Here is a 23,291-nt window from a genome sequence, read left to right as displayed (position 1 = left end):
ACCCCTTGCTAGAGCAACCCTCTGTTGCTCATGAAATAACCGGAAGTCAGTGTCTCTCACCTTGAATGCCTTAAAATTACACGTGTGGGTTGTGTATATGTGCTGTTTGAGGGGCAGCTTTTCTGAGGCCTCTAACTCCACAAAGGTTCAGAACTATGCCACTGGATCCTGAGTCAGTGGCCACAGGCCAGAGTTCTTTGGGTCAGTTGGGTCTGCAACAGATGGTCCCTTCAGAGATGGCGGCTGGTGATTAACACAGCTCACAGTGAGTCTGAGGTATCACGACCAAGGCACAGAGTTTTGTACCAAAAGAAGAGAGTGAAAACCAGCTGTAGCTCAGTGCATTGACCAGAGAGGCTACAGTTCAGGGAAGTCAGCAGCTCCTCCCCCACCACGGTCCCCAGGGTGAGAAAAATGTGCTAGATTCTAGCAGTATGTCCATCTGATTGAAGGATGCCAGGCTCCACGCAAAAGAGGGTGAGTGAGGAGATCCAGGGGACCTAGCTCCCACAGCCCGGCACAGTCACTTTACCTGGGACACCTTTCTCCCCTGGAGATAACTCCTACAAAAGGGAGAGGATCCCACACAGACCAAAAAGGCTGGTGTCAAGGCTTTTACACAGTACCTGCAAGGAACATGAGAAGGGTTAATTGAATTACAATCTTAATCATTCATGGACCTTCCCAACAACATTCAAGGTGAGTCACTATTAAAATGCAAGTTTAGTGCCTTTATTTGTTTAGTTGTTGATAAATCTGGCAAATTAGCATGACCTCCCATTTACAACCTAGCCGGACCTTTGAACCAGTTCTCTGGCACCATGTATGTCTGTGGCTAAACATGAAATAAAACTCCAGGAACTATGCTTTCACTCATTCACTCAGCAGTGACATGTGCTGGAAACAGAAAGATTAAAAACAAGCAAAACCATCATCCCTGTTCTCAAGTCCTAGGGGAACAGAAATAATCAATTAATGACAGCAGGGCACAACTGTAGAAGCATTTGTGAGTTACAGCATTAGCCCAAAGGGTGTGATTCCTCTATAGGGAAGGGGAATCAAGAAAAGCTTCCTGGAAGATGCTGTATCTGAGCTTGACTTCAGTATGAAAAAGGCACGGGGGAGCAAAAGCCAGGAGGTCCAAGTCACCAGAATATTTGCTGTTGTTGGGGCCTAGGGTACATGGAGTGGGGTAGGCTGGAGAGGCAGGTGAGGCCTTGGGCTCCCAGGTCAAGGGGTGTTAGCATTACCCAGTGTTCCTTGATCTGGACAGAAAAGCCTGTATCTTGGGCCCACCCAATTCACGGTCTGAAGTTGCTGGAAACCTGTCCTGGGTACTTTGCCTATGCTAGTCATTTAAAAAGCAAATACTTCCAACAGCATTTATACTTTCTGAGAAGCATGAAACTGGTGTTCCTCCACAGATCAGTCTGCTTTCCATTTAGATTTCTCCCCCATATTTTGGAGATGGGGCAGAATGGATCTCAAGCCTTCCAAGAACTCTGAGTAACTTGTTAACAACTGAGAAAATGAACAGCCAAAAATCTGTCTATAAACTATAAAGGAGATTTGGGGCCAGAAAAAAAAAACCGCCAAGAGAAGTCTTTGGTCATATCCAAAGCAACCTTCACCTGCTGCCTGCCGAACAGAAGTAGAAGCACCAAAACCAGCTGGACACCTCTACCAAGTCAGTAACCACATCACCAGTTCCCATCCAATCTGCCCTCTCATCTCTCCAATTCGCTCCTTACTTCACATCATCTCACCATTAAAATCTGGACATTACTCTGTAAATATTACCTAAACACATTGTATGGCTCCATATACCACCATCAGGATAAAGTTTCTGCTCCTCAGCAAGACATTCAGGGCCTGCATGGATGGCCCTAACCCAGCTCTCCAGACCATTTCCCACCATACTCACCCGCCCTCATTCCCCCTTCGGGCTCTTTCAGCCTAAATGCAAGAGCGTTTGCTTTGCTCAAAGCTTAGGGAAAAGTAGTCCAAGAGTCACTTATAAATCCACTGAGGGCATTCCCTTATAGTTCAGGAACACCTCAAAGTGGAAGAGACAACTGCCAAATCCAACTGGCTGCCTCATCTTATGTCTGTACAAAAATGTCCTCTTACAGCAAGACTGCCCTTTTCAGTTCACAAAAGCACTTTGACTCCTACTCAGTCACTGGCTCCCAAATATGTGAGAAATATGTAGGCAAGAGTTATTCCCATTCTAAAAATGAGGAAACCTCCCCAGAGAGGCCATATGTGTTTAGAGTCCCAGTCAGTAAATGAAGGGGTCTAATGTCAAGGGCCAATGTGCTTGCCATAGAGCACTATCAGGGGCACAGGTACAATTGGAACAAGGAGGGCCATCCCAGCTGTCCTCAGATACAAAAGCCAGGCAGCTTTTCCCTCCTCAGAGCAACCCCATTCACTTCCAGTCTCGGTGCCACAGTGCAGTGCCATGAGCCAAGTCACCACACTGCAACCTGTCTGGCCAGTGGCCTAGGCCAGTCTCCATGGCTACTGTCTCACACCCCTCTGTGTCCATCTGTGGAGGAATGAGAACCTGGCTGTGTCCCTGGGATGGTGCCTGAGCATCTCCTCTGTTCTATTCAGCTCCAAGAAGGTGACTCACCTGGGGTGCTGTAGCACCTGTAGCAGGGTGCTTCTGGGAGGCACCTGGTATAGTTCTGCCTTATCCTCATCTTCAAAGTAGACCTGCAAGGGTAATAGAGGAGCAGGAGTCAGACACAAATAAAGGGCTTTAATAGCACTAGGCATACTGAGGTGAAGTCTAGGGACACGTTAGAGACAGAAAATGTTATTAATTGAGTGCCTCCCTTTTAGAGTTGTAGATATCAGGCACTCAGTCTGCCCCCATGACACTCAGAAAGGTATGATCAGCTCCATTTGCCAAAAGATGAAACCAAAGCTCAGGGAAGGGAAATAACTCACCAATGAAACCCAGCTAAGAAATATTTGCAGCCAAGACTCAAGCTCAGGTTCCTGAGCTTTCCCGGCCCTCATAATTCAGTCCTAGACCCTTAGGTACAGAGGAAGAAAAACAGAAAAACCGTGGTGACCCAGGGTCAGGGATGAGCCTGCACAGGGTGAGAAGGATACCCACACTGGGGATGGCCTTGTGCAGGTGTCAAAGCCCAAGCACGGAGAGGAAGCTGTCTCCCCAGGAGGACTGCCACGGGTAAGGGGTGTCAGAGTCCAATCAGAGGAGGAGGGCATCCTTGGTGGGAGCCAGCCTGACTAGCCAGGATGAAAAGGGCTCCCTTATAAGAAGATGGCTGTCCGGGGTGGTCTGTCAGAGCCCTGGCAGGTGAGAAGGGTGTCCATGTATAGGGACGGCAAATAAAATACGGGGTGTCAGGACCCAACCAGGGTATGGAAGGTAACCACTTATGGCAAGGGTAGCCTGCTACAGAGAGTGAGAGCCCAAGCAGGACAAGGAGGTTGCCAGGTGCTGGGACAGCGTCGGGTGTCAGGAATGTGCACGGGATGAGGGAGAGCGGACAGCGGTGGTGACAGGAGGAGGATTAAGTACAGGGAACTTGATCAAACACAAATATATTAAGAATAATAGAAGCCACTGTTACAATTATAGAAAGGGAGGAGACAGGTCTTGTGGTGTTGGATTGGAACTGGAGATACCAGTGAGACCGCAGTTCTCATACACACACACATACCACACTAGAGCAGTGAGCATCCCTCCCTGCAGCCCTGTACTTATGAAAATAGCTGTCACACAGATTTTGACTTCCAACTACCATTTTCCACTAAAAAGAACCAAGGCTCCTTGGAAAAATGTCTGACAGATTCCAAAGCTGGGGCAAGGAAAGCATGATTTGAATCTGGAACATCTTGTGCCAAAATGCAAGGAAGTAATAAAAAATAAGAGACAAGTCAAAAGGACACAGAAAAAAATGTGAGGGCATTCCCACTGGCCAAATCTGGGACAATTTAAACATAACATAATCATAGTAATAGATTATAAGTCAATGAATAAAATCAGAAGCCATAAATCCTGTTTGATGAACCACGGGCTAATTAAATCACTTCAAAGTATCCTCTCTATAAAATACTAATCACACAGGGGAAAAGAGTAACCTTACAGTAGAGAAGCCTGGCAGACCCCCACTCCAATCAGGTGATCAAAAGGAACATCATCAGTAATGTGACAAATGGAAATCATGTGCATTTGATAGATGCAATGAGAACACAGCATCACTTCCTGATATTTCAGCCAAATATGCAAAATACAGACCTAGTCATGGAGAAACACAAGACAAACCCACATTGATGGATGTGCCACAAAACAACTGGTCTTTAATCTTCAAAAGTATTAAGAGTAAGAAAGTTGAAGAAAGACTGAGAAACTCTTCCACTGTCTGAAGGAGACGAAAGGGACATGACCACTAAATACAATGCACTGTGGGATTCTGAAGGGTCTTTTTGCTATGAAGGACATGACTGGGACAATTTTTAAAAACTGAATGGAGTCTGAGGATTAGATGGTACTAGTGTATCAAAGTTAGTTTCCTAATTTTGATGGCTAACTGGGATTATGAAGGAAAATATTCTTGTCTGTAGGAAACAGACACTAAGATATTCAGGGGTGGTGGAGCATATGTTGGCATTTTACTCTCAGATGCTTAGAAGACAACTTCTTTGTAGTGTAAGTTGTGATTATTCGTTTAAAAGATCAGTGGAGTATTAGTCAGCCTTAAAAAGGAAGGAAATTCTGACACATGCTATAACATGAACCTGCAAGATGTTATGTTAAGTGAAATAAGCCAGATACATGCTATAACATGAACCTGCAAGATGTTATGTTAAGTGAAATAAGCCAGATATAAAAGAACAAATATTGTATTATTCCAGTTATGAGGTACTTGGGGAAGTAAATTAAAAAACCAAGTAGAATGGTGGTTGCCAAGGACTGCTGGGGAGTGGGTAATGGGGAGTTAGTGTTTAATGGTACAGAATTTTAGTCTGGAAAGATGAAAATGGAGATGGATGGTGGTGATGACTGTGTAACAATACTACTGAAGTATGCACTGAAAAATGGTTAAAATGGCACATTTTATAATATTTTTTAAAAAGGCAGTGAAACTCTGCCTTCCTCCCCCAATCCCATAGAGGAGCAAAATTAAAACTTCTCTTACCTCTAAATTATCAGGGCAGTATTTTTGCTCTAAGTCCCAAGAGGGCATTTCAGCAAACATCACCATCAGATGATCAATAAACCTAAGGATATAACGTGTACTTTTTGGGTGCCAAAAACTCATGATCTGTTTTCCTACATCACAGTCCCTGGACACCAATTCACAGAGATAATAAAAAATGTGTAACACATGATATGCAGGTTTATGCCATTTTGAGAGCAGTGCCCAAAATGTGTGTGTGTTTCACTTGTCTTATTATGACAGTCATTTTCTTTAAACTAACTCAGGCTTAACAACATTCCTTACATTTAGCCACATTCTAAGCATTAATCCTAAAAAATCACATGTTAAAAACTGCTAGTTATATTTTTCCTAATAAATATAAACTTTCATTACCATGCATGTACTGCCTACAATGCTTTCATATCTCACCAGAGATATGCACCAGTGCTGGATGGACACTGTATTGTGGTATTACCCTTCTGAGCCCAGTCAGTATGGTGGTGAGACTTGTGTCTGTCCCTGCAAAGCTAATTAGTAAAGGGAGAAATCAGGTACAGGATAGAGATTATGCCAAACCAGACTGTGTGAAACCCTCTAAACTATTCCCTTCCCTCCTCAACCAAAAATCTACCTGTCCCTCCTGCTGAGACAGCAGGGAAAGAGCACGCAAATACCTGGAGTCCTCATGGAAAGCAGAGATGAAGTCCGACTGGGCATACTCTGGGTATAGAAGGAGCACAGGCCAGCTCAGTCTGCCCTGGTCATCGACACTCAGCCTGGCTCCATAGGGGTTCTCAGAGCTGAGCCCATCCAGGAATAGCTCACCCAGACCTTCTGAGGCTGAATCTTCATCCTTACCCGCAGCTTCAGAGGCTAGCCTGATGTTCCTAGCCTGGGTGAAAGACAGAATCATACACAGACACACACACACACCTTATTGTGCGGAAGGATGCAATCCCATCTCACTAAAATAAGGCAACCATAACACCGCAAGCTCCCTGAGGGCCAGCTGTATGTGTGATTCAGCTTCACTACCTCTGAGGCCTGGCACATAATAGGCACCACTTGTTTAACTCACCTTTACCAGGCATCCGCCATGCTGGACTCTGTGTCACAGATATGAGCTAGATATGGTTCCTGCCTCAAGACCCTGTTCATGGTCTAGTGAGGAGATAACTATGGAAATCAGTACAATACAAGGTCAGAAATGGAGCTGTGGAACTGTAGACTATGAAAAATCAATTCAGTCTAGGGGCTGGAGGTCACTGGAAGATACTAGGCCCTGAACAATGACTTTGAAAGGCTGAGAAGCTGGGAGAAAGGGATGCAAAGGCAATTCACCCCAAGGAACAACATGTGCAAAGGCACAGAAAAGATCAAGAATGTAGCATGTATAAAAATGGCAAAAGTTTCAGTTTAGTTAGGATGTAGAATACTAAAAATAATGCAGATGATCTGTCAAATGGAAATAAGGATAATCAAAGGTCTGAAGAGTAGTCACATCTTATATATGTGTGTAGAGGTTAAGGCCAGCACATGAGAAAACTGTGTGCAATTAAAATTACCTTTTTTTTTTAAACAAGCAAAGAGTAGTTTAATAAAGCAAAGTACACACTCAAGGAGGAAGTGTGGGTGTGCTCTAGAGGCAAACAGCCCAAAATTACCTTTGACGATAGCTCCTAAATAAGGGGTTGGCAACCTTTTCCTTGAAGGGTCAGGTAGGAAATATTTTAGGCTCTGTTGTCTTTGTTGAAATTAACTACTAAACTCTGCCTTTGCAGTGTGAAAACAGCTATAGGTAATACCATAAGGTAGGGCTATGAGTCAGTGATTCTGCTGCTTTTCTTCAACTTTGTTTTCCTTATGTCCTTCTGTTCAGTTCACTGGAAATGAAATCCAGATGTGTCAGCTCTAGGAAACTCAATTCTGTTACCCCAGCCTGATCCTAAAATATAGTATACATGGCTTTGTGTATACTACTGTTAGGATTAATTCTTGCATACACTGAAGTTTGAGACACAGAGTTAGACTAAAGGAAAGAACCAAAATAAGGTCTGTATGCAAATATCTGGTCATTTCAATATCCTACATTTTAGAAAATGACCAAATCCCTCACCGTGAATGAGGATTAGATGGAGAATCTGGAGTGTTCCATTCTGTTTCATCTGTTAACATGGGCTAACAGATTGCTTCTTATGGGGATGGACTAGTGGAGTGCATCTTAGTAATGTGAAGTTCTCAAAGTCAACCCGTAACTTAAATGGGTACATAATTTAACTCAGCAAAGAATGAAACCAGAACCTATCCCACAGTCTCATGGCAGGTGTTCTCTCTCTTGTGAAGACCAAGCAAGTCATGGCTCAAGAGGTGATTTGCTGGGTATCTGGGTAAAAGCAAGATTTGGATCAGACTACATTCATTTAAAATGCAGGGAGGAGAGAGCAAAGGAGGTAGACTTCTTTGTTGTTATTGTTAGTGGAGCAACATCCTAAAAATTCAGACTTCTCAGGATGCAGTTTCATAGTGTCTATGAGCAAGGACTTGGCTCTAACACACACGAGATGTGTGAGGTATCATTACATCTCTGAGCTATGTTGTCATCAAGCAAAACAGGAACATGACCTACTTCAGAAGGTCACTGTGAAAATTAAATAATGCTTAACCCATACCAACTCTTCAGTAAGAGTTACTTGAGACTAACACATGTAAACAAGCAAGATAGCTGCCCAAACTCATGGGGGTCTCACTGTAGAGGGGGTCACACTACTTCATCAAAGTGGAGAGAAAATGAACAAATTCATTCATTCAGATAAGGCATTGCAAGAAAAGGTTCCCAACAAGCTTCAGTATTAGTGGATTTAGCAAAACCATAAGGGCTTAAGGTTTAAGAACTCACCTTGATGGCCTGGAGTAAAGCCTCATTCTGATTCTGCTCCTTCTTTTCTTTCAATTTTGCTTTCCTTATGTCCCTCTGTTCAGTACGCTGAAAATGAAATCCAGATGCATCAGCTCTAGGAAACTTATTTGTTACCCCAGCCTGCTCCTAAATTACTATCTCTGATCTCTAGGCAACCTAGGCTTCTATGTCAAGGGATAACCAGTAGCTGGATTCAGTTTAATAAATGTTTAAAAAACACATGTCTGGGGCCAGAACTCTTTGCAGCAAAAAAAACTTTAAAAGCTACAGTTCCAGTACCCAAGGAGCTCAGAGTCTATCTACTGAGGGGAACAGACAAGTCAAGTGTCTGTTAGGTGCTACTCTGGTGGTGTGAAACACACAGGAGGGAGTGACTGCTTCCGCCCCATTGAGGAGGTAGATTTAGTTAGACAAGAAGATTCTACCAGATGAAGGAGAAAGGGCATTCTCGGAAGAGGAACAGACATGGGGCATTTCAATTTCTCCAGTATGGCTGGAGTATAAGAAAACACATTGGAAAAACCCAGGGCAAGAATTTACCAAAGGTTCTGCCTTTTGCACAATTATAATCCATGAGAGAAAAGTTCCATCTATCCACTTAATGTGGCAGAAATAAAATTTCCTTTCCTTGCCAATCTACCCAAAACCAGTTGCTCCTGCTCTTAAGCTCAGGATTGTGGATTAAGAGGGGTCAGGAAACTTTCCCTATAAAGAGCCAGATGTTATTTCTAGGCATTACAGACCATATATGGTCTTTGTTGATTATTACCTGATTTTGTTTGTTTACAATCCTTTAAAAAAGTGAAAAACACCCTTAGTTGACCATGACCCCTTCTCTAACAGCACCAACCATCTATCATCCTCCACACAAATGCCTCACAAAGACTAACACAGATCTTTTTTGTTCTTGTAAACAAAGTCGTCTACCCTTTCAGGGAGACAATGGCTGCTAATTCTTGGCCATTCCTCCTCCAATCCAGTCTGCCAAGAGAGCTGCAAAAATCCTTTCTGCTGTTAGGAAGTTTGATTACATTATCAGGAATGTCCCACCCTGGGATACCACTAGAACTATGTCCAATTCTGCCTTCACAGTTGAGCTAAGCCCAATCACAGTGTCTGGTCCACATTAGAAAATGATTAAGATGGATGATTAAAAGGGTAACTTGAACTCTGTCCCATGCTGTTTTTACATGAATAGGATGCAAGGGGGTGGATGTGGCCTCCTACAGTCTCACTTAAAGTTTGAGGTCTTGGCAGCCCAAATAAAGTGGAATAACCACTATGTCTGAGGAGCCCTGAACTATGGAGCTTGCTGCCTTTTTTTTTTAATCAACTTTGTTGAGGCATAATTTACAGATTTTAAGTGTATAGTTCCATGAGTTTTGACAAATGTATACCCTAAGTACCCAACACTCCAATCAAGATAGGGAACATTTCTATCCCCGTAGTTCCCTCCTTTGCAGTCAATCCCCCTCCTATCCCATCACTGATGGGTTTCTCTTTATTGTCAAGTAACATTCCATTGTATGAAAATACACACTCTGCTTATTTCTTCTGTTTTTGAGCTGTTTCTGGGTTATTATGAATAAAACAGACTATAAACATTCTTATGCAAGTCTTCTTTATGAACATGTTTTCATTTCTCTTAGGTAAATACCTAGAAGTGAAATTGCCGGGTCATAGAATAGGTATATGACACTACCAAACTGATTTCCAAAGTGGCCGTACCATTTTATATCCCACTGGTAATGCATGAAGAGTTCCCGATACTCCACAACTTAGTATTTGGTACTGTCAGTCTTGTGAATTGGGATCCCACCAAGGTTTAATTTGCATTCCCCTGATAACTAACAATACTGTGCATATTTTCATGTGCTCATTGTAAATCTTTTTTTTGAGAAGTATCTGTTTCTTTTGACTCATTAAAAGATTTTTCATATTGACTAATTTCCTTATATATTCTGGGTACAAATTCTGTTAGATATATATATTACAAATGTTTTCTCCCATTCCGTGGCTTGACTTTTAATCTTCCTTTGCTATTTATTTATTTATTGAAGTATAATTGACATACAATGTATTAATTTCAGGTGTACAACAGTGATTTGACATTTACATACATTAACCCTGGAATGTCTTTTATAGAATTTTTTTAGTTTTGACTATGTCCTATGTATTCATAATTTTGTCTTTTATGGTTAGTATATATACATTTAAATTTTTTTATATTGAGGTGAAATTAATGACATAGAATCAATCACTAACCATTTTAAAGCATAATTCAGTGGCATCTAGTCCATTTACTATATTGTACAACCATCATCCCTATCCAGTTCCCAGACTTTTGAATACTCTAAAAGGAAATACCAAGACCATTAAGCAGTCACCATTTTACCCTCCCCAAACCGCTAGCAACTACTAATCTGCTTTCTGTCTCTACAGATTTACCTATTTTGGATGTTTGGATATTTTGTGTCATTTCTAAGGAATCACACAATATAATCCTTTGTATTTGGCTTCTTTCACTTTGCACATCTACATTATAGCATATATTAGTACTTAATTCCTTTTTATGGCTGAATAATATTCGATTGTATGGACATACCACATTTCATTACCATCTGTTGGTGGACATTTAGATTGTTTCCCCTTTTCAGCCATTATGAACAGTGTTACTATGAACATTTATGTACAAGTAATTGAATATTTGTTTTCAATTCTTTTGGGTATACATCTAGGAGTGGAAATGTTAGGTCATATTGTAATTCTACAGTTAACTTTTTAAGGAACTGTCAAACTGTTTTCCATAGTGGCTGTACCATTTTAATTCCCATCAGCAACATAAGAGGGGTTCAATTTGTCCTTGTCCTTAACAGTATTTTCCTTTAAAAAAAAATTATAGCCATCCCAGTAGGTGTGAAATAGTATTTCATTGTGGTTTTGATTTACATTTTCCTAATAACCAGTGACATTGAGTATCTTTCATATGCTTGTTGGCCATTTGTGTGTCATCTTTGAAGAAATATCTATTCAGATCCTTTGTCCATTTTTTTAAATGGGTAGTCTCTTAATTACTGAGAACCTAAGAGTGCTTTATATATTCCAGCTGGAAGTCCATTAACAGATGTGATTTACAAATATTTTCTCCCATTCTGTGGGTTGTCTTTTCACTTTCTCAATGGTGTTCATAGAAGAATGAAAGTTTTTACTTTTGATGTTGTTTATCTATTTTTTCTTTTGTTGCTTGTGCTTTTTATGTCATTTCTAAGAAACCACTGCCTAATTCAAGGGCATGACAATTTATGCTAATACTTTTTCCTAAGAGTTTTATAGTTACAGTGCTATTACATTTAGGTCTTTGCCATTTGGAGATAATTTTTGTATATAGTATGGAGGAAGGGGGTCTAAGTTCATTCTTTTTTTTTTGAGAGGACATCTCTCATATTTATTGAGCAAATGGTTGTTGACAACAATAAAATTCTGTATAGGGGACTCAATGCACAATCTTTAATCAACCCCAAGCCTAATCTCAACAGTCTCCAATCTTCTGAAGCATAATGAACAAGTTCTTACATGGTGAACAAGTTCTTACATAGTGAATAAGTTCTTACATGGTGAACAGTGCAAGGGCAGTCATATCACAGAAACTTTCGGTTTTGATCACGCATCATGAACTATAAACAATCAGGTCAAATATGATTATTCATTTGATTTTTATACTTGATTTAAATGTGAATCACACATTTCTCCCTTATTATTATTATTATTATTATTAATAAAATGCTGAAGTGGTAGGTAGATGCAAGATAAAGGTAGAAAACATAATTTAGTGCTGTAAGAGGGCAAATGTAGATGATCAGGTGTGTGCCTATAGACTAAGTATTAATCCAAGCTAGACAAGGGCAACAAAACATCCACGGATGCAGAAGATTTCTCTCAAAACAGCGGGGGGTGAGGTTATAAGCCTCACCTCTGTTGATCCCCAATTTCTCACCTGATGGCCCCCCAGCAACTGTGCCTGTCTTAGGTTATTCCTCCCTTGAGGAATCTTACCCGTCTCTGGCTATAAGTTCATTCTTTTTATGTGGATATCCAGTTGTCCCAGCATCATTTGTTGAAGACTATTCCTTATTCCTTTCCCACTGAATGGTCTAGGTACCCTTAGTGAAAATCAACTGTCAATAAACATGAGGGTTTATTTCTGAGCTCTCAATTATATTGATCTATGTCTATCCTTATGCCAGTACCACAATGTTTTCATTACTATAGCTTTGTAGTAAGATTTGAAATTGGAAAGTGAGTCCTTTATGTTTCTTTTTTAGGATTGTTTTGACTACTCTGGGTCCCTTGAATGTCCATATGAATATTAGAATCAACTTGTCAATATTCTGCAAAGAAGCCTGTTAGAATTTTGATGCAGACTGAACTGAATGTGTATACCAAATTGAGAAGTACTGTCATCTTAACAGTGTTAAGATCTAATCCATGAACATGAGGTATCTCTTGTCAATTTTTTTAGGTTAAATTTCTTTCAACAATTTTTTTATATTTTCAGAGTACAAGTTTTCTATTACTTTTGTTAAATTTAATCCTAAGGATTTTATTACTTTTGATGCTACTGTAAAATGGAATTTTCTTAATTTCATATATGGAATGTTTATTAAAAGTCTATAGATAATTGATTTTTGTATATCAATGTATCCTACCAACTTGCTGAACCTATTTATTGTTTCTAATGTTTATTTTAGTGGATTCCTGGGGATTTTCTATATACATGATCCTATCATTTGCAGAGTGTTATTTCTTCCTCTCCACTTTTGAAGGAAAGGTTTGCTGGATACATAATTCTTGGTTTACAGTCTTTTGCTTTCAGAACTTTGAATGTTATTCCACTGCTTTCTGACTTCCACGGTTTCTGATGAGACATCAGCTGTTCCTATTACTAAGTATGCCTCATGTGAAGAATCACTTCTCTCTTGATTTTAAGATTCTCTTTTTATTTTAAGATTCCCAAATCTTAGGAATCTTTGAAGATTCTTTTAAGATTTTCTTCTTTGTCTTCTTTTAACAGTTTGATTATGATGTCTGGGTATAGGCTTTTTAAAGTATATCCCACTTGGAATTAGTTAAGCTTCTTAGAAGGGTAGTTACTGTTTTTCATAAAATCTGGTCTTTTGTTTTCAGCTGTTATTTCTTCCAATATTCTTTTGCCCCTTTCTCTCTTCTCTTGGGGTTCCCATTATGCCTATAGTGATATGCCATCAAGTATATCAGGGCTCTCAGTCTCTCTTCATCTTTCTTTATTCTTTCTGTCTCTCATACTGGGTAACATGATTGACCTATCCTTGAAGTTCTGCTGTTGAGCCCCTAGTAAATTTTTCATTTCAGTTGTTGTGCTTTTCAACTTCAGAATTACTATTTGGCTCTTTTTTAATAACTTTTCTTTATTGATATTCTCTACTTGGTGAGATATCATTGTCTTTTTTTTTTTTAATTCTTTAGACATTGTTTCTTTTTGTTCTTAGAACACATTTAAAATAACTGGTTTAAAGTCTTTGTCTTATAAAGGTCCCATGTCTGGGCTCCCTCAGGGACAGTTTCTATTGATTTTCTTTTCCTTGGTGTGGGCCATAGTTTCTTCTATGCATGTCTTGTAGTTTTTTTAATTTAAAACTGGACATTTTAAATAACATAATGTGACAACTCTGGTCTGGAAGGGTCTCTTCTTCCCCCCACACCAGTGCTTGTTGTCACCACTGTGATTGTTTACTGACTTTTCTGGACTAATTCTGTGAAGTTGGGTTTTTATGTGATTACTAAAGTCTCCAATCAGTTAGCTCAGTGATCAGCTAATGACTGAACAGAAACCCCTAAATGCCTAAGACCAAGAAGTCTCCTAGTCTTTGCCAAGGGGCTGTGTGTGTTGGGCATGCCTTCACTACTCACCCAGTTTACAGTGCAGCCTTAGCCTTTCCTTCCTGCTCGCACAAAGCCTCCCATTCAGCTACAGGGGAGAGCTTAGAGCCATCACAGGTCTTTCTTGTGCACCTGCGTAGCCCTAGGCACACATGTAACCTTCTAGATCCCAGGAATGTGTTAGAGATTTTCAAAGTCCCTATAGAATCTCATTCCCAAGCTTTTCCCTTTAAGTTTGCTGGTAAGGCTATTGTTTGCCCCAAGTGTTATCCACTGCCTCAGGCAGTTGCAATCTTAAATATTTGCCTCTAATTGTTTTTGAAACATAACCACCACCCACCTGAAAAAGTTTTTCATCCTGGGATAGCTCCAAGACTGGTCAAATAAAAACAGCCTTATGACTAGACTCTTCTAGGATACTACCAAGTGGTAAAATAATGACAGTTCTCTGAGAATGGGACTTTGAAGGAGCTCTAATCCATTCTGCCTCCTCTGGGGGCTGCCAGGCTGCTCATTTTCACCATGACTGTGGGCTGTAGGCTTTCAAGGATACTGTAGAGGTAGGAAGAAGGGAGGTGGGAATAGGGCAAGTTAAAATGCTATGTACAAAGCTTACTGTTCTTATGGAGGTTCAGCCATTTTTTTGTATTTATTTAAGAAATAACTGCTGCAAGCCTTTAGTTCATTTCAGAGTTCTGAAATGTATTCTGATTCTAACCATTTTTGCTAGTTTTCCACTGACTTTATGAAGGAGAGAATTTTTTAGGTCTTTAGCCATTTTTGCTGACATCACCTCTCCTTACTAATTGTTTTTATCTACTTGTTTTATCAATTACTATGTGACAGGAATGTTGACATCTCCACCTATTTGTAGATTTGTCTCTTCTTTGAATTGTCAATTTTTTGCTTATGCACTTTTAAGTGTTATTAGGTACATTCACACTTAGAATTGTTAAATCTTCTTGATAAGATGACCCTTTAATTCTTTAAAAAATGCTTGCTTAATCTCTGATAATACTCATTGCCTTGAAATCTATTATGTCTGATATTCATATAGTCCTATGAGGTCTGTTGCTTACACATCCCAAGCACATAGGAATCTAGAATCAATTTACATTCAGATACAGGGGGATAATCCTGATACTCAGCAGGGACACCTACACCTAATGTTAGGCTTTTGGGCCCTGAAAACTCCCTTTAATTGTGCCTGTGCTGGACACAGAGGCTTTCATATAGGTCTACTAAGGATTTTTCTGTGGATAAGCTTGGCTTTGGTCTTCTACAGAAGTCCTCTAGACATTCTCTCCTACATCAACTACCTGTAGAAATCCTGGCCCACATCCAGTTACCTAGGCTCAGTAACTGTTGTTGAGTCATGTAAGTCCAGAGATACTTCATATAACCAGAATGACCTCTGACTAAAACCTATCCCTGTTCAAGAACAGCTAAAGGTTCCCATGCACTGAAAATCCCCACTCCACAGGATAAGCAGTGAAGAGACATCTAGATCAGGAACTGGGAGGCCTGAAGCAGAGTTTTAGCTTTGTATTAAATAGACATGAGAAGCAGTATTACAGAGACTAAGAGCCTAGACTCTGGGGCCAGACTGCCTGATTGTGAAGCCCAGCTTCACCACAGCCGTGTGACTTAGGCAACTTCCCGATCGCTCTGTGCTTCAGCTACCTCACTAGTGAATTAGGATAGCTTCTACCTTACCGTACTACTGTGTGGTCTAGATAGAACCATGTAAGTAAAAAAAATTAAACAGCACCTGGAACATACACACGGTAAGTGCAAGCTTAATGTTGGATATTATTTTTGGTAGGGATGGTATTCTATTACTATTAATGTTTTATCATCACTATTGCTGTTACGTGCCAGAAATGTAGCATTTCATCAGCAAGTTATACGTGTCTTAGTGCTGGGAGTTACACAGTATTGTAGAAGCTTAAGGTTTTGTTTAAATGTTTAACTGTCCTTTCCCTTCCTCTTTTTCAAGAATTTTACACAATGTGCAGACTAGACTAAGCCAATCTTAAGCTATTTCTTATTTATTCAAATAACAGCTTAAATTAACCAGTCCTTACTGTATGTCAAGAAACGGGCTAATACACATGCATATACAGACACATTCTCATTTAATCCTCATTAAAACTTTGAAGCACATATTATGTTCACTATTTTCAAAGAGGGGACTGAGTTTCAGAAATATATTCTGCTTTTTCCTGTCTGAAATGTTCCCCACCCACCCCCACCTGAACATGGTAGGCAAGTAAACTCTTGCTCAGTCTTCAAGAGCTTAGACTTAGGCATCACCTCTTTCAGCAAACCTCTGCTACCCCAAGCTCTGTGCTGGTCTTGCCCAAGCAAAGATACCACTACTATACGTACTATATATTTTTGCTTTCCTCTATCATGTTATAACTATTTACTAGTTTATTTACTAGTCTGTATCCTGGAGCTCCAAGGGTAGAAACTAATTTGGTATTTTGTTTTTAAAGAAGAAAACATTTACAATGACAAAAAAACCACAATCTGGAGAATGCTAATTAACAAATGCCAACCAACTACTAATTCTGCCACGAACCTTTAGTTTGTCTGCTTTAGACCTCATTTCCAGAAGCTTCTTCTCTTTGGCATCTATCTGCAGCCCCTCATCACACCACTTCACAGCCTCAGCAAAGTTTTTCAATTCCAGATGGCATAAGGCACCTGCAGAACCCAGAACCCTCAGGATCCATGGACAACATGCATATAAAGACCCCTCCTTGAGCAGAATCCCCCACATCTACCAGCTACCAGCCAAGTACCCTGAAGGGAAAATGGATGACGAAGCCCCTTGTACTTTACTATAATCCCCAGACAAGGAAGGTTATTTTTTGAATCTTGGAAATATCTCTAGGGCCGATTCAGCTCCAAACTCCTGTAAGCCTCCCTGGTATATTAAGGACTCTTAAAAGCAGGGAAGGCTACAGCCTAGTGGCAAAGAGCATAGGCTTTGGAATCAGACAGATATGGGCTGGAAATCTGGCTCTGTCATTTACCAACAAGACCTTAGACAAAGTACTGAGTATCTCTGAGTTTCAGGTTCCTCACCTGCAAATGAGAAGCCCATCTCAGATGATTTTTTTTTAATGGAGACAGAAAGCAAAATTTGCCTTAGCCATTCATCAAAGCAACGACAAGAACAGACATTAAGTCTCTCCTAAAATTGCTCTTGATGGCCACCAGTTTAAGCTGCTTCTCCTTTAAGCATGTTCATTTTCCTGCAGTTAGCCTCTTTAGGCTTCATAGAATTTCAAAGTATCAGAACCATATAGGCTTAGATGTCAACAGAATTCAACCTCATCTTCCAGAGATGAGCAAGCAAACTGATAGTAAGAGTGGGTGTCTTGCCAAGGTCACATGGTAAAGTAAAATTACCAATTCAATTGAGGATTATAGACTTCCAGCCTGTGGCCTATTCTAAGGCCTCAATTCAATTTACTTGCCAATCTTTGTTTAGTACCAGCTTTCCCTACAGCTGAAGGAAATGGATCTACTGACTACCCCCAACCATGAATAACTAAAGAAGCACAGTTTTGATAAAGCATTTAAGTTGGTCCATGGAGATATAGGGGAGATTAATATGTGATGAATGAATTAATGTTTCCAAAGCACCTTTGAGCTTCTCAAAGAAAAGGTAAAGTATAAAAGTAATGAAAGCACTCGTATTACATAGAAAGGTCAGACTACAAGAGAAAAAATAATCTGTGAACATCTCAGCATCAGTTATCAGTAAAGGTCCCATAACTTATCTTTTAATTAACATTAATATAGCATTTGAAGATCTCACTTTTCAATCAGTTAATCTGGAAAAAAATTAGAATGAGGCTTTGGAATTGCTTTATTTTAATTAACTTTATTCTTTATTAATTTAAAATGAGGAGTTTCAATTTCTCTACAAATTCTTAAAACACAAAGGGCTAGATTATTCTATGGGGAATTCTTTTAAAAATGTCATTTTGCTGTTGATTAGGACCAGGAACTTAATATCAAGATTGCAAAAATAAGGTGATTTCATTAGTAGCTTACCACCTTAATATTAAAGCTTAAAATGTCTCAACTTTTGGTTTTCAGTGCACTGAGTGCTAACTTTTCCATCATGACAGTCAATCATATTGCAGTTCTACAAGACTTACCTCTTACTATTGCTTTGAGGTGGCAAGGTTTTAGCTTTCTCGCAGCCATCACATCATTGAGAGCAGAACGAAAATTGCCTAACGAAACACCATTTAGTAAAAGAACACATTTTGAGATCAGAGTATTTCCAAAATTTAGTCTGTAGAGGCAAAAACACTATTATACAATCCTGAAGAAATATAAATTAGAACAACTGTTTTTAGGCAAAAAAAAACCAGAGTTATGTTCATCAAGAGCCTTAGAAATGTTTATATCAGGCAATCGACAGAATAACCATAATGACTAGTACACACATGAAGAGGTGCTCAACATCACTAATGACGAGGGAAATTTAAATTAACATGAAATTGGCAAAAATGTAAAGATATATAATATCCCATTTTGGTGAATATATGGAAAAAGGGCACTCTAAGGATAAATTAAGGAGCAACTTAACATGTACTTTGTATATAAACTTTGACCCAGCAATATTCTAAGAATTTACCCTTTAAAATACTTGCATAAATGTGCAAGGATAAATATAAAAGTATGTTAAATTGAAAGCTGGCATAACCAAAATATCCTCAACTTCGTAATGATTAAATAAATGATGGGAAATCCATACTATTGAATACTATGCAGCCATTAAAAAACATAAGACCTGCATGTGAAAGGCATCATAGGACATCTGTGTTATATTGTTTTAACTGATGGTCCAATGTGTATAGAAGCCTGTATCTGTAAAACAAACCAATCTAAATATATAGACACATGTACACACACATGAATATTTGTAAGTGCATTTTAAAAAGGTGTGCAATCATACATACTGGTTATTCAAACTAGGCTAGGGCATGAGGAAGGTTTTCACTTTCTAGTTTATATTGTAAGTATTTTACTTAACATTTGCTATTTACCTATTAATTTCACTTCTAAGACTCTAGCCCATGGGTCAGCAAAACTGTTCTGTAAAGTAAATATTTAAGGCTTTACAGACCACTAGACATTGTTTTATAATCCTTTAAAACATATTAAAGACATTATTAACTTACAGGAGGCCAGGAATCCAGACATGGCCTGGGAGCCACAGTTCGCCAAATCATACTTTAGTCAAAACAATAATCAAAAGTATTGGAAAAACTTAATCACTTTGTTCACTTTTGCATTACTTTCAAAAACCGAAAAGCACCTATATACTCAACAGCAGAACATTAAAACAAACAGCACAAACACTGTTATGTCCATGTGATCCAACTTTATGCAGCTATTAAAATAGTATTCACAAATCATTTCAATGACAGGTAAAAGTGTTTATGTTATAAAAGTAAGTGAGAATAACTGAATGCAAAATTGGAAGAACAGCACTACCTTAACTATGGGAAAAAATGCATGTAAGAGAACCCAAGACTTATGGTTAAGGGTGATGGACTTAACCTGTGCATTTAACTCAGCGCCCACCATTCTCCACTTTCCTCCCAAAAAAAGCCATAACCCACAGAGACCAAAGGAATAACACATTTTAAAGCTGGAAAACAAAGGGAAAGGGTCCAAGTGACTAATCAGGCTTGAGAAAACTAAATTCTATGCCCTGAGGGGAAAGCCCCAAAACAAATGAGCCATAGTGCGGAACCAACAAAGCACTTGGGCCGAAGGACCTGATAGCACCAGGTATGGCTGGAAGTGTGGCTAAAGGTGTCTTCTGTTTAGGGCACTTTGAGCCAAAGCCGATTCTGCATCCTAATGCTAGCACTGTGTACCCTCAGACAATTCATTTTACTATGCTTATTACATTTATTATAGCTTCTTACTCTGCTGGCATGGATAAAGCTGTTAACCTCACCTATCTTACACAGTTGCTATGAGGTCGAGGGATAACAAGTGTGAAAGTGCTTTGTAAGCTGCACTACTGAAAGATCATTTATGGAATGGCTTGATTATGCATCTGTTCCTCTGGTATTGCACACATAGTTCATTCTTGCAAGGTGTTTCTGATCTTATTAGCCCTGTACATGACATGCTTTAAGTTCCCCAAGGAAAGGAACTCTGTAGCTCTTTTATAGTCCAGTGCCTAGCACATAGCAAATGCTTTATATATGTTTACTGATGGAATAAGTAAATGAATGAAATGCCTTATGGGAAAAGTCAGGTCTTGCTCATCTCTAGGATGCCAGTGCCTAGCACAGAACAAGAACTCAGTTTGCTGAATGAAGAAAAAATATTTCTCCAGAAGTTAGAAGACTGGTGTGGGAGATGGAAATGTTAATGATGGGGCTGTGCAGAGTATATTTCCATCCCCCAACAGACTAGTTTCTAGTTCAGGTTTTGACACTAACTAAAGGGTCCCTCTCTGGTCCTGTGTAAAATGAAGGGGTTGGCTGGCCCAAATAATCTCTAAAGTTCTGTAAGACTCTTACATTTTAGAATTTTATAATGAAACAGTCTAAAGGAGAAAGCAGTTGAAGCATATTATGGCTGGGGAGAAACTCTGTTCAAAAATGATGATGACTTACCTTGACTGGACTAAGATTTATTCTCTACCAGCCCCTCAGAAAAGCCTGAGGTCATTCTCAGGTCCTCCCCTAAACTGTGTGATAAGAAACACTGGTCTTACATGACCAAGACAAGTCACCAACAATAATGGCACCCAAATAAACAGTGCTTCCCAAAGACACATCTGTGGAATGGTCCTGCATGTTAGCATTATTTGAAAGGGGGCTTACAAAACTTGAGAATCACAGGGTAAGGTTCTCTGCTGTAGGTTATCTCAGCATCCTTAACATGTAATGGACACTGTAAATATCCAACAAAGCAGCAGCACTTTCCAAACTTAATTGTCCAAAGAATATTTTTTACTTCAAAGGTCCCACAGAATACTTTGAGAAATTCTCCAAGATTAATACAGTTTCTCTCACACAAAGATCTTTATTGCCTTAATCCTTCTAGCATCCTTGGGAAGAGGATAAAAGGCCAGAAAAACTTTTTTTTTTGAGAGAATAGAAGCATTTGGGCTCAAAAACCCTAGGTCATACCAACTCATGTATTAAAGTATTTGATATCACTCATTTGGCTCTAACAGTAAGAATTATACAATACACATGATTTCCCTCTCACCAAGTCTACCTGGAAGATGAGTTCAATTAGGGTAAACCAGGTTTCTGGGATAAGCAGCTCATCCTCCTCTGACAAACTCTCCAAAAGCCATCATAAAGGCTTTAACCAGAAGTTAGTTCTTCAGAAAGCACTAAATTAATGGAATGACTTACCCAGATAGTACTGCGCTGCTGCCCGGTTGGTATAAAGGACAGCATTCAAACCAGGATCTGCACATTTCTTCTTTAAGCCTTCAGTGTATGAGATTACAGCTTTTTTATAGTCTTTTTCTTTAAAGTAATCATTGCCCTCATCTTTATAGGTCTTGGCCTGTTCTGTAAAGAAGAGAATAAATAATCACTATTTCCTATTTTTTAAAGGTTCATTAAAAATTGATTCTAAATCATGCAATGATGTAATGTTATAATAAACCAAAGAGAAGAAACCAATAGGTTAAGAAAATTCAAAAATTAATGCTCTAAAGCTGGATATGAATATGGAGAAACAAAGTCATGCATATTTAAGGCTATAGTCAATTCCAAATTTCTTACAAGGTAGATTATTAAATGCTTACCAAAGAAAAAAAACATACCTAGCCTAGCTCCTGAAGAAAGGATTTTTTTTAATTACTGAAGAAATGGGGGGAAATTATACTTCTGCGTTTGCTTATGTTGTTTTAGTCCCTGGAATGTAGTTCTCTTCCTCACCCTAGAGCCTACAAAATTGTTAAGATTCAGTTCAAATTTCCAATCCATTCTGAGCCATTCCTACCTCCCTACTTTCAGTGTTCCAGCAGCACCTACTATATAGCTACATGTTGGCATTTATCACACACCTAGGATTCTTCAGGAGGATTTCACTGCCCATTGGAGCATGACCTTTGAGGGTAGTTTTATTCATCCCTGTATCCTCAATGCCTAGCATTTAGTAGGTATGCAAAAAGAACAGTGACAAGTTAGTTCAGGCTAACTACTTCTTGTTATCAATTAGTCTTTCTGACTCTTCAATTCAATGTTGGCACAAAAAAAAACATTAAGTTATAGAAGATACCTTCTGGAGATCGATCTTCATCAAAAATAATTGACTGGAGGCAAGCCAAGTCAGGATTCTCCTTGGGATCAATTTCTGAGGGTGCTTTCTTCATAAATAGGGGTATCTTTTCAAATTCCTGGAGAGTGTTAAGAGAAAAAAAATGAACTATATGAACAGGGTACATATTGCATGTCTATCAAATTTTGAAAGCTCTCTATTAAAGCTTTCTTACTCATTATGATTTGCAAATCATAATTAGCTCTCTCCCTATCCAGGCCTGTTTTCCCAACTCTAAAATGAGAGTGTAGGTTAAACTCTAAAGATTCTTTCAGCTCTCACATTATTACAAGAACTGTAGTAATTACCATTAATTGAGCGATCTTGTGTTCCTGACACTGGACCCACCACCTCACTTCATCTTTGCCACAATCGTACGAGACTGGTGCTATATAGCTAGGGCAATTTTACTAAAGGGATGGGCTTCGCTAAGTTAAGGGACCCAGGAACAAGGGCCAGTAAGTGGTCAAGTCCCAGGTCTGCCTCCGAAACCTGGACTCCTACATGTGCTGGCAGTTTTAAGAGGACCCTCAAAACCTCGAGGCCGATTTTTAGCCCTCATGTAGAATCCCCGTATTCGCCAGCCAGCAGTGCCAGGGGTCGGGGTCGCTGAGAGGCGCCTCCGCGCCAGGAAGCCCCAAGTGTCCGGAAGACGTCCCCACACACGTGCGGAGCCCCCGGGGCGGGGTCCGCCCACCTCCTCCCACTGGTCTTCGTGGAAGCCGGCACGGTAAGGCTGACTCTGGAACTTCTCCAGAAACGAGTCCATGGCATCATCTGCGGTAGCGTCCGGCTCGGGCCGCTGCATGGCAGCTTTTAAAATCTCCGGCCACCGTGCGAGCACCGGGAACCGTGCGGCAACTTCCGGCAGCGCGGGGACGCTTCTCTCAGTTCTCCGGGCTGCGCCTGCCCACGCGCCTCGGGTTCCGCGGTTC

General features: G+C 39.8%; 1 protein-coding gene across 2 annotated transcripts; it reads right to left on the bottom strand.

Moving 5' to 3' along the window:
• Nucleotides 1-46: 46 nt before the first annotated feature.
• On the bottom strand, nt 47-23,241 carry TTC4 (tetratricopeptide repeat domain 4). Of its 2 annotated transcripts, XM_036911199.2 has the most exons (10): nt 23,054-23,241; nt 22,318-22,435; nt 21,441-21,602; nt 18,198-18,275; nt 16,604-16,728; nt 8,080-8,166; nt 5,858-6,075; nt 5,181-5,262; nt 2,639-2,721; nt 47-626 (listed from the first exon to the last, which is right to left on the bottom strand). In XM_036911199.2, exons 1-10 carry the CDS (start codon nt 23,162-23,164, stop codon nt 524-526), a joined length of 1,167 nt encoding a protein of 388 aa, XP_036767094.1. In that variant the 5' UTR covers nt 23,165-23,241; the 3' UTR covers nt 47-523. The 2 variants fall into 2 exon arrangements, with proteins under 2 accessions (XP_036767094.1, XP_057356218.1); XM_057500235.1 differs by lacking the exon at nt 18,198-18,275.
• Nucleotides 23,242-23,291: the final 50 nt, after the last annotated feature.

The sequence above is a fragment of the Manis pentadactyla genome, chromosome 4, assembly GCF_030020395.1.
Source record: "Manis pentadactyla isolate mManPen7 chromosome 4, mManPen7.hap1, whole genome shotgun sequence".
Lineage (NCBI taxonomy): Eukaryota > Metazoa > Chordata > Mammalia > Pholidota > Manidae > Manis > Manis pentadactyla.
This window is presented reverse-complemented; position numbering and strand designations above follow the sequence as displayed.